Genomic DNA, 11509 nt, shown 5'->3' with positions numbered 1-11509 from the left:
TGCCTAACTGCAATTCGAGGGCCAAATGCAGCCCATTGATTAAAGGGTGTGCGGTCTGCAGAAACACTTGGATTTTAAATGTACTGGAAAAAATCAAATTATTACATATTTTTGAGCAGACTAATTTGCCCGGTGCTCTTGTTCTGTGACCCAACAATAATGTTTCAAGAATCAAAATTTCAAATTTTTTTGTTAACTCAATATGGCATATTTGTTATGCAACAAAGTAAAATTATAAAGGTGCATCCCATGATCTAATAATGGTAAATATATTTGGCCCCACAGTGACAAAGGTTGTACACCCCTGGCCTAAGATGACCAGCCATACAGATTTTTTTTGAAAGTTTTACAGTTAGCAGTCCACACCTGCAAATGAATTTGACTTAGAACCCAATTTGTGTCTTATAATCAGGTATAATCACCAGTTTATTGAACGTTTAATAAAAACAAGTGCATATAAATAACAAATATCTCTATTTAACATGTACACATATCTTTCTTAATAGTTTGACCAGACCAGAGGCGGTCCAAATCATATTGCCTGTGCAGCCCTAGAAAGGAGGAAATACTAGCACATTGTTTTTCCAATGTTACTGGAATTGAACAGATTTTATACTCTATGCTTGTAAAACCACAAAAGACCGCGAGTAATGTTCCAGTTGCAGGCAATAGTGATAAAATAAACAATGCACAAGAGTATCATTGGTGATAGCAGGGCAACTGTCTTCTTTACAAATGGCAAAACTGCAAAAAAAGAAGACATGAAAATTTTATACAATCGAAAAGTATTTTTACAAAATCTTTATTTTTTTGAGCAATGTACAAGCTAATGGTACAATGTGTCACTTTTTAATATTAACCCTTAATTACACTACGATTTTTGCCCAAGTTGCAATAAAGATACGTTCTTTAATAGGAACATTTGTTACAAAAAAAATGTTACTTAGTTTCATATGCATCTAGATGTTTATTTACATAACGAAAGTCAATTCTTACCACTATATCCAAGGAAAGTAATATAAATGTAATATCCCAAAGCAGCAAGCCAGAATGTGTTACCGACCAAAGTGGAAACAAACCAGGTCTTGTCAATTAATGCTGTTAAAAAAATTAACACAATGTTCACTGAAATACTTTGCATAGACACAGATACAAAACATATGCTTACGATTTATAAAAAACAGTTGAAGGCAGTGCAGAATCATAAGCACAGGGAAAAAAGCATTAAGATGAACATCAAATGCATAAGCCCACTCCACATCCTGTCCAACTCTTGACACAAGCACCAGATATCTGTTGCTTATGAACCTGTATGAATCAGTTTTTACATGAGTATGAGAAATAATATAATACAGTATTATACAAAACCCTAACAAACTCAAACAAAAACAATATCATGGTTGAGTTGTATGTTGTAGAAATATCATCCTTACAAAGTCAGAGTCCAAAACTACTGGAAGTCAAAAGAAATTCGTAGTAACAGGGGCCAAAAACTACATGGAGTTAATCATTATATATATATACTGTTCAAATCTGCAAACCTGGTCTTGACATTTTTCAATTAAGCAATACTGAAGACCCCATTTCTCCAACCACTAGTACTGTTGCTTCATGTTTTTTAGGACTAAACAATCAGAGTAACCAAGCAAGCAGTTGAAATAAATAATTTGGCATGGGTTGAGTACAAAAAATGGGTTTAATCTAATGAAATCCCAATCCCAAACATTTGCAGTGGTTAGCTTCATGCTAGTAGCATTTATTGAAGCAATTGTCATACCACATAATTGTAGCAATTACAATTCCCACAGCAATGCAGTCAATCAGCACAACCCACAAAAGAAGTTTAAAAATCTTAACCACTGGAAGGCCCATCACAAGCCCAAATCCCACAGACGTTGCTGTAAAGCAAATAACAGGTTGTGAGTTTACTCTTGCATTGGGTGTTTGCAATAACAATTTTCATACCACAAAAACATAAACTTAAGAGAACAAGAAACGCTGGATCATCTCTGGCAAATTGATTTTTGGTCTCTGCGTTTAAAAAAGAAATAAAATGTCGTAATTAATTGAAAATTGCAGCCAATGAAAACAAAAACCTTACGTTTTCGGTACTGAAAATTTCTGTACCTGCAGAAGTAACCACAAGGTTTAAACATAAATGCTTAATAAAAGTTAAGAGAATCTATTAAAAATGCTTACACTTTTTGCGGGGAAACAAATAAATGCATCATCTGCCAAAGAGCAAATTCAAAATCCATCTGTTTAAATTTCAAAAGTCTTCGCAAATATTTTCGACTTTTTTCACTGGCACTGTTGCTGTTGGAAAATAATCATTTAAAACTTATGATATATATTTATGTTACTAGCTTATTAAAAATGTACCACCATTTTGACTTGGATGAATGGTCTCCGACATTGTAGGCAAAATCATTACTTCTGGTACTTCTTGTTGAACGAGTAGAAGTGGCATATGAGTAGACAGAACTAGGAGGGGAAGCATAAGATGCTGTTGACATTTGGTTACAAATGGTATTAACTTTCTAGCAGCAAAACACTGGAAAAAATCAATATTTTTAGTTTAACAAACATTATGCAACAGCGACATTACAAAAAAACTACATTATGTTTAGAGCTGACCACATTTATAAATGTGTTCTGACAAATCACTCTTCTCTAAAAAAATATACAATTATCCAGTTTTAACTATTTGTCAAATTACAAGCAAACTCAGGAGGCAGGTGAAAATTGTGTGACTGCTAGTGCTATGAATTGCAACAGACATCGCGATAACAAAAACAATACAAAGGTTACAGTAATGTAATCAGTTCCAATTTCCAACAAAAAAAACAACAAAGCAGCAAAAATGACGTTTTAACACAAACAACATACACGCTGTTACGGTCAAAGTCTATCTATCAAACACAAGTTGTCGCACGAGAATTCATGGAGCGTGAAATGGGGCGACTTTGCACGCTTTTAACAACGCAAAGGATAGGGTTTTGGATGTTGTTTTCAATAACCTGGCTTAACGACTAAAAATTTTTTATTTCTAAATTGCCTTGCTGACAAGAAAATTTATGCGTGACGTAAAAATGACGTCATTGGTTGCTAGGCAACACACAATGTTTGCAGGAAAGCATTTTTATTGGCAATAGTTTAGCGAAAAAATTTTTCTGCATCGTTTGCTAGCAAATTTGTGAATAAAGTGTAGTAAATATAAATGATCCCGACCGTTTTCAGTAATAAAAAATGTTGACTGTACAGATATTTCAAAAACTTAGAAATATAAGTGTTAACCAAAGCAGTTTGTTTATCAAAGTTATACTTTTTAAAGTCTTTATTTAGGTTAACGGTATACTTATTTTTTTGCTACTGGAAAAAGTGCAAACCTACAGAAATTTGCAATACATTTAACAGTTCTATGATAAGATGAATAAAGTGCATATATATAAACTTGCAACTTAAAATAGTAAAAAAAGTGGTTTGGTGGCCAGTTAAGTGCACCAATATAATGAAGAAACTGGTGGATGGGTGGGCTTTTAAAAGAACAAGCCGTTGATTTCAAAGTATCCTTACTGAAGAAGAATTATCTAGTATCCCATCGCACCAAACCTGTGTAAGAAGTTGCTGTTTGGCATGGCTCCTGGCTTGCAATACCAACAGGCATATAGACTCAGAAAAAGTATAACATAAATGCCAATGTTTTATTTTGCAACAATTTTGATTAAAACAGACACAAATAATGACATAAAATAGTAATGCATAACAAGATGGAAAGACAAATAACATTCATTGATTTAAATGTAATTTTGTGACATTTTGAAGGCTGACACAGGATCTATTGGACTTCATTTAACTACTGTGTTTGAGTTTATGAAGCTTCAAAAAAACATGTCATACTGTGCAGTGTGTCTCTTAAGTTTTGACTTTTTTGATTTTATGGAATCACCAATTTTGAAAATTGCTAATAATTCTTGCATGTTATTTTATGCCCTTAATGAAATCATTTGGATTTTTTGTGATATCCTCACATAACATGTATTGTGGGAAGTATCAGCTGAAACTGAAATAAATAAAAAAAGTGCCACTTTGGATCCAAAATTTCCCACGAGACTTTTTGTGCTGTACAGGTGAATAGATTCAAGAAGATTTAACAATTTTGTTGATATTGGTTGTTTTATGCATCAATGTTAGTTGTATTTGTTTATATTGCATTTTTTCTTGTGGTTGTGTTGCATATGACAGTACACATATTCAACATGGTATATAGACCTTAATTAATGCAATAAATATTTTTATCACTAAAAAGTGTCAAATATCTTTCAAAAAAATTAAAAAAAGATTTGTGCAACACCTTTAAAGGTAGTACCAAAAGCTTTCAAAATTCAGTATGTGCTAAAAGCGTCAAAATGCAGTAAATAAACGATGACGTCACTATTACGTCATGACTTTTCTGACCTTGGAAGACCATGGTCAAACTATTTATTCCAATTTTAGATGAATATACATCACAACCTTTTTATCTTTCGGGACTTAAGTAGGCTACATGTATATCTACTGGAAAATTTACCCACTAAAACCTAATTTAAACTCTATTTCATGTTCATCAGTTCCATTTAAACATTATAAGTTGAGCGTAGTTATATTTTTATTCAAAATTTTGCAGAAATTGCAAAATCAAACACCGCAAAAGTATCCAAATTAATCATTTTATAAATCGGCCCCATAAGGCGCAATGCAAAATTCGCGCTAATTTCGCCCCATTTTCATCCCCACAACTTGTGTTTTCTATGGCGTGCGACAACTTGTGTTTTCTATGGATTTTGGTTACGGTTGATTGCGCAAGAAATTTCCCTTTATAGAAATCAAATATCGCGTACGGTACTATTTCTATGGTTGCACATGTTTTGTTTGTGTTAGGAAGTTGTTGATTTTTAATAAGACAGCAATAATCTCGCAATACATCGAATTATGACGTCCAGATTACTAAACTTTGCAAAGAAATTTAAATCTTTATACACTGGACGCTATGCACTTGTTACAAATACAATGACAGCTGGAACAATAGGATGTGGTGCTGATACTCTTGCACAATTTTTGGAAACCGTAAGAGAGGAAAAAGAATGGGATGTGACACGAAGCAAAAACATGACTTTAATTGCCTTTGGATTTGGGCCTATTGTGCATTACTGGTTCCGATTTTTAGACAACACATTTCCTGGCACCAAAGGGAAGTCTGTAGCAAAGAAAGTTTCCTTGGACTGTGCTATTGCCCCAGTATTTTATTTTGGTTATTTAGGAGTTTTATGTTTTTTAAAAGGTTACAGTTGGAATGAGTTTGTTGTTGAGTTTAAAAACAAAGCTCCTTTGCTTTTAGGCACTGACCTAGTGTTCTGGCCTTTTCTACAATCTTTCAATTTTCTTTTTATCCCACCTCACTATCGAATAATTGGCCTTAAATTCAATGAACTACTTGTTGGTGTTGTTATGTCTCATGTGGTGAACAATGCTTATAGTTTTAAGGGTCTTGTTGAATGGGCAAAAGGAAGATAACAATCACAACACTGTTAAAAATTAAGTTATTGCTATCATAGAGATTACATAATAGTACAAAGTTTGCCGTTTTCCACAAGACTTCTTGTTTTTATGTTATTTATTGACTTAAAGATCACTATATCCGTGTCATTGTTTCGAAAATAGTGATTAAAATTGGCTGAGGTAGTGCTGACGTTTTACAGTGTTGTGGTTTGTCAGTGTATGTATTTTAAATGCAAATCTAACACACACAATGTTGATGTTAAGATTTTATCGATTGTCAAATGTACTACCTCAACAATTACCAAATGTGTACAATAAAATATGCATTCTTTTTCCTAATTGAGTTGTTATAACTAACTGATCAAATTTACCTAAATGCCTGAGTTGCATGTTTTATCTTGTTAGGCGTTATGACACAGCCATAGTCATACAATTTTATTGTTGTTTTGTATTGCAGTTTTAAACATTAACATCATGTTCATTAGATAGGTACTGCATTGTTTTCCCTGCTAAAATGTCAATGTTACAAAAATTTGCCAAAAGGTTTAAGTTGTTATATACTGGCCAATATGCTGTGGTCACCAATACAATAACAGCAGGAGTACTGGGTTTAACAGCAGACTCAGCAGCACAGTATATGGAAGTAAAAACTAAAGAAAAGCAATGGGATTCAGATCGAAGCCGGAATATGACTTTAATTAACACAGCGATGGGCCCAGTTGCACACTATTGGTACAGGTTTTTGGACACGAAATTTCCTGGCAAAAATCGAGGGTCTGTGACAAAGAAGGTTGCAATCGATATCATTGTTGGACCTTTATTTTACATTCCATACCTCGGTGGTTTGTGCCTGTTTAAGAGGCTCACTTTTGATGATTTCATTGCAGACTTCAAAAACAAGGCCCCTATTTTGTTTTGGGCAGATGTAATGCTTTGGCCAATACTTCAAGCCATCAATTTTTATTTTTTGCCTCCATATTTCAGAATAATCGGCCTTGAAATTAATGATCTTTTGATTGGAGTTATATTTTCTCATGTACTTCATAATCCCTACAGTTGCGATAAAATATTGGAAGCATTCAAGAAATGATTTTTACCACATACTGTTGTACTTGTTTTTGCTTTTAGAGAATTGCTTTTAGCTTATATTCTTGGATGGTGCAATTCAGTTTTATTGTGTTTGTTCAAATGTGTTGTGTGTTATGCTTGTATGTATCTTGAACTATGCATTTTGTGTTACATATGAACCACTACCAGATGTGTTTTGCCGTGTTTTGATTTCATTTTTGTTGCTGCTGGTACACTTCTAAGATTTATTTTTTGTTACACAGTAAATAACTATAGTTTTAAGTTGTAAAATAATGGAAAATCAAAATGATGCAGAGATTGACCCAGGTAAAATCTCTAAATCTTGATTAAAGTTTTTATGTTTCAAACCTGACTATGTTCAGGTTATCTTGCTGATGAGTTAGATGATGTGGATTTAGGTGAAGAGGAAGGAGACGGTGAAAAGTTTTATGACAATTCTCATTTGGTGTTTTCTGTTCATGAAGGTACATTATGAATAAATATATACTAAAGGTTTTTTTATTCTTTGAATAATAACAAATTCGTAATAATCATTGCTAATTTTTTTGCCTAACTGTTTTTTTTTTCTTCTGAAATTGATCAAAAACTTGGGAAAATAATTTTAATGCACAACCATGTTTAATAAGTGTTATATGATATCACCTAAAATCCTCATGTGTTTAACATAGTAGTGTATGATCTTTTAATGTCACAGGTTCAGTGTTTGTTGTTAACGTTGACAACAACAGTGGGAAATATGTTGTCAGTGGAGGTGAGGATGACAAAGCATATGTTTGGGAAATCGAAAGTGGAGAGATTATTTTAGAATGCACAGGTAAAATATTTTTAATTTAACAGATTTTTTGCATAACTATCCACCTGTCATTTGCTGAAATAATTCCTATTATGAAAGAGGCTATATTATTTTTGGGCCTTTACCTGAAACAAATTGTGTTGAAGTCAATATGGTAGTGTGCTGAACTTTCCATGTGTGCTGTAAATAATGTTTTGTTTAGGAAGAGTGTTTTTAGTCGTAACTTGACAATTAAATGTTGCTGTCGTTTCACAGGCCACAAAGATAGTGTGACTTGCGCTGAGTTCAATGCAGACTCTACTCTGGTTGCCACTGGTGATATGTCTGGAATTATTAAAGTGTGGAAGATTGAAACAAAGGAGGAAGTATTTCAATTTGAAACATCAGACCTGGAGGTCATTTAACCTTACACACTTTGAATAAATCTGTGTTCACAAAAACTGTACTGATAAAAAATTATTCATGAGGTGTTGCAACTGTTACTTGTTTTGGTTTTTAAAAATTTACTAACATATGAAACATGCAAACCTCAATCATTGCACTAAACTAAATGTGTTTACTAATAACTGAATATTGCTATTTGCTAATACCATATTGTACTGAGGCATTTATTTTAGCTTGAATCCCAATGATTTGTTATTTTACTTTGACCAACCCTATCTGACTTGCAAACATTTTTTGTTGTTTGTTTTTGTAGTGGTTGTCCTGGCATCCTGTTGCCCCAGTTCTTATGGCGGGTGCACAAGATGGCAATGTATGGTTGTGGAAAATTCCTTCTGGTGGAAACAAACTTTTCCCTGTGAGTTTTCCTGTTGATGTATATCTTGATGGATGCAACCCTTCTAACATCTCTTTACAATCAAATACAAGAAATTAACAAATTCAATATTTCGTTTTCTACGTTGCTTCTGGTGCATACATTTTTTTCAGAACCACTTGATACCATATAAGGTGTCTAATATACTTTTAAGAATTGTGTTTTTTAATGTAATTAACAATTACAATCTCAACAAATATTAATTTCAACAATTTTCTTCTGTTACATATTAGGGGCCTGGATGTGCATGTAATTGTGGAACAGTTTTACCTGATGGAAAGAAAGCAGTATTTGGTTATAGCGATGGCTCCATTCGGGTATATGACCTTAAGTCTGAAGAATGCTTGCATGCAATTTCAAAAGGTATGACTAAATTAAAACATATTTAAAACTGTTTGTATAGGGTTACCTTCACTTAGGAACAAACAAGTGTGCTTTCAAAAGCTAAGTAAAGATGAGGTAGGACTCCCATTAAAACAAGTTATTGCTTTCATATGTATATCCATGGCGCCGAGTTTCACAAAAATGCTGCCACTAACGCGTGCAAGAACAAAGAGCTCAAACTCGAGCCCAACAAATATTTTATAGAATGGAACGTTCGTCAAAATTTAGAAAAAATCAATATGTTTTAAGTATTGTTTATTCTGCTGTTTATTATTGGTTTGGCAATGTTTAAAAATAGTTTCTTCAATTTGCTGTTACTTTGTATCACCTGAAAAAAACATATACTACAACACATTTGCATTGCACACAATAATGGCCAAACATTCACTGGTCAACAATTGCATGTTTGATGTCATAAACAAGGCACTGACTAAAACTGGTTGCAGTTTTGAATCATGTTTTGTTGCTATGTTGCCAGTACGTTTTTTAAAACGCTAAATTTTACAAATTTTTCTTCGGATTTTGTTCGATACCGCTACAAACAAACCAAAATATCATGGTGGCCACCACCATGCTTGACAAACCCAAGGTGGTGGCACCATCCCCTCACCGCCTACTCGGCGCCAATGTTTAATTCGGTTCTGGTGTGTATACACTGCAAATAAATAGAATAGCTACCGTTCTAATTTGCTGTGTTTTTTAAGGAAGAGACGCCCACCGTGATGGATTAAACCAAGTTACATGTGACAAAGATGGTCAAATGATGTTTTCAGCATCAGTGGATGGCTCCTGTAAAATTATCAATCCAAAAACTGGCAAGGTGAATAACTTGGCTGACATTACATGACTGGAAACTGGAGACAACTGGGGGACTTATTTTACCTCAGTGTAGACATTTACCAATGAAATTATAAAGTAATTAAATCAGTATAAATCATAGTGCACCAGGCCTATTATATGCCATTGAGTCAAGACGTAATGTTGAGAATCTACAAATCAGTATGGAGTTGAAATACTACTTTGGAATTTGGATGTCATGTTGTTAACTCACAAAATGTTTTTGTAAATTTGTTTGAGTCTGTGAGGCTGTAGTTGTACAAAACTGTATGTGCATTTTATTAATTGTGATTGCGGCCTTTTTACCTTTCCTATTATTTTTTTTTACTTAAATATAAATTTTGTTTCAGGTATCAATGACACACAAATGTGATAATATTGCAGATCTTGAAAAAAGTGTAGAATATGTCGCTTTTTCACAAAGGTTGAGTATATGTCATTTTAAGTTATAACTTGACAGACATCAATTTATTATCTCAATTTTTTAAGGTTTCACATATTGGCAATTGCATCTTTAAATGCTATCCTATACCTGCTTGATACAAGATCTGGCGTGGTTCGAAACAAATGTCAACATCGAGTGAGTATGAACATCGAATATAATCATTAGGCAGTTTATTTAACTAGTGAAGCACCGAAACTTTGAGTTTTAATTTTTTTTACCTGATGCGTTTTTTTTTTAACAATTCTGCCTGAACTTTTTTGATTTGGTCAAGTGCTTACCTTTTTAAGGTGTTTTCAAACGTAGTTTCAATCGAGTGAAACGCAAGTAGTTGGATATATATTTGTTGATTGCAAAAAGCTAATACTGGTTGCCAGTATGCACCAATAAGGTGTTTTTAGGTTTTAGAAACGAGATCCTATCAACAAATAGCACAATATTTTAGATTCTATCAACTTGATCGATCTCGAAAATTACGAGACCGCTTTGCACTTCAAATGCACCAGAGTTCAGTATGTCAGAAAACGGAATTTTTCAGGACTATTTCTTATCTTGTCAATTTGACTGATAATTTGACATCTTTACAGCGGACCGAGCAATTTAAATCGCGTTTGGCTCGCTTTATATCTCTAAAACGAAGCATTTTTTAGTTTTGTTATTTCAATCATCAAAAAACAAACATGTTACAAAACACGATACGTTTCCGGTGAAATTCCAATGCAATTTTGATGTCTAATAAACAGGACGGAATAACGAGAGTTTTATGGAACTCAGATGAAACGCAGTTGGTTACAAGTTGTTTAGACGGAGTAACAAGAATATGGGACGCGAGATCGGGAAATCTTATTCAAACTTGTGTTGGACATTCCGACCAAATTTTTGACATTGCGTTAACAAAGTAAGTGTCAAGTTTATTAGCAACTAAAAGTTTTTATATCGGTATTGGTGTTTTTTGCAGGGACGACAAATGGTTAATATCTGCATCATCGGACGGAACTGTGCGCGTATACCCTTTCAGTGATGAAAATGCTGTTGAAAGTTAACCCAACTTATATTTCAACTTTTGTTTATCTGCTGTTGTTCGGAAATAAATCAACTCGCACTGAATTTTGTTTACAAAACTTGGTAGCCTGAAGCTGGTTTTGGTCTATATTCGTGTATTCAACCGCGTCAGACTACACAACATTTTCTTCCTATAATTACGACACAAACACTATTTTCTTTGCAATCTCCCTACATTTACCTTGTTTAAGCACATTTTTTATCTCCTACGTTTCAGAAAACTTCAGTCCAGAGTAAGAGTCACTGCTCACTGAACTTTTTAAAAATACAATTAAATCTGACAATACTTCGCGACTACTGAAATGTCGTGATGGAAAAAGTCCTACGCTTGTCCGCGCCTAGCTTGTTGCGTGATCTTTTGGACTGTTTTATTTACTTTCACGAAAAGTCTCTCATGACATTTTTCCAATAAACGTAGGCATAATACCGTGACTTTTTAAAAATTTTTTAAGCAGTAGTTCTCAAACTTTTCAATCAAGCGGCGCTTCGATCTGAATTTCCTCCCCGCGGCACTCTTTACACGCCAACAGCACAAAAAATGGTATTT

At 33.7% G+C, this 11509-nt stretch overlaps 4 protein-coding genes across 5 annotated transcripts; 3 read left to right on the top strand and 1 right to left on the bottom strand.

Annotated features, from left to right (window-relative positions):
• Positions 1–408: 408 nt before the first annotated feature.
• On the bottom strand, positions 409–2556 carry LOC145207100 (protein unc-50 homolog). 2 transcript variants are annotated; one of them, XM_080078596.1, is made up of 8 exons: positions 2383–2556; positions 2200–2316; positions 2102–2127; positions 1966–2031; positions 1778–1898; positions 1169–1308; positions 997–1098; positions 409–744 (listed from the first exon to the last, which is right to left on the bottom strand). In XM_080078596.1, exons 1-8 carry the CDS (start codon positions 2514–2516, stop codon positions 611–613), a joined length of 840 nt encoding a protein of 279 aa, XP_079934722.1. In that variant the 5' UTR covers positions 2517–2556; the 3' UTR covers positions 409–610. The 2 variants fall into 2 exon arrangements, with proteins under 2 accessions (XP_079934722.1, XP_079934723.1); XM_080078597.1 differs by having other exon boundaries at positions 2386–2550.
• A 2319-nt stretch (positions 2557–4875) lies between these two features.
• LOC145207105 (PXMP2/4 family protein 4-like) lies at positions 4876–5995 on the top strand. Its single transcript, XM_080078600.1, has one exon. It carries the CDS (start codon positions 4972–4974, stop codon positions 5551–5553), a length of 582 nt encoding a protein of 193 aa, XP_079934726.1. The 5' UTR covers positions 4876–4971; the 3' UTR covers positions 5554–5995.
• Positions 5996–6052: 57 nt separating this feature from the next.
• On the top strand, positions 6053–6628 carry LOC145207103 (mpv17-like protein 2). Its single transcript, XM_080078598.1, has one exon. It carries the CDS (start codon positions 6053–6055, stop codon positions 6626–6628), a length of 576 nt encoding a protein of 191 aa, XP_079934724.1.
• Positions 6629–6639: 11 nt separating this feature from the next.
• On the top strand, positions 6640–11007 carry LOC145207104 (angio-associated migratory cell protein-like). The gene is made up of 11 exons (XM_080078599.1): positions 6640–6933; positions 6990–7091; positions 7322–7441; positions 7676–7815; positions 8118–8219; positions 8471–8600; positions 9326–9441; positions 9809–9882; positions 9948–10038; positions 10644–10798; positions 10859–11007. Exons 1-11 carry the CDS (start codon positions 6900–6902, stop codon positions 10941–10943), a joined length of 1149 nt encoding a protein of 382 aa, XP_079934725.1. The 5' UTR covers positions 6640–6899; the 3' UTR covers positions 10944–11007.
• The last annotated feature ends 502 nt before the right edge of the window (positions 11008–11509 follow it).

This window comes from Phallusia mammillata, unplaced genomic scaffold (genome assembly GCF_965637545.1).
Source record: "Phallusia mammillata unplaced genomic scaffold, kaPhaMamm4.hap1.1 HAP1_SCAFFOLD_90, whole genome shotgun sequence".
Lineage (NCBI taxonomy): Eukaryota > Metazoa > Chordata > Ascidiacea > Phlebobranchia > Ascidiidae > Phallusia > Phallusia mammillata.
Note: the sequence above shows the minus strand (reverse complement) of the source record. Positions and strands in the feature narration are given on the sequence as shown.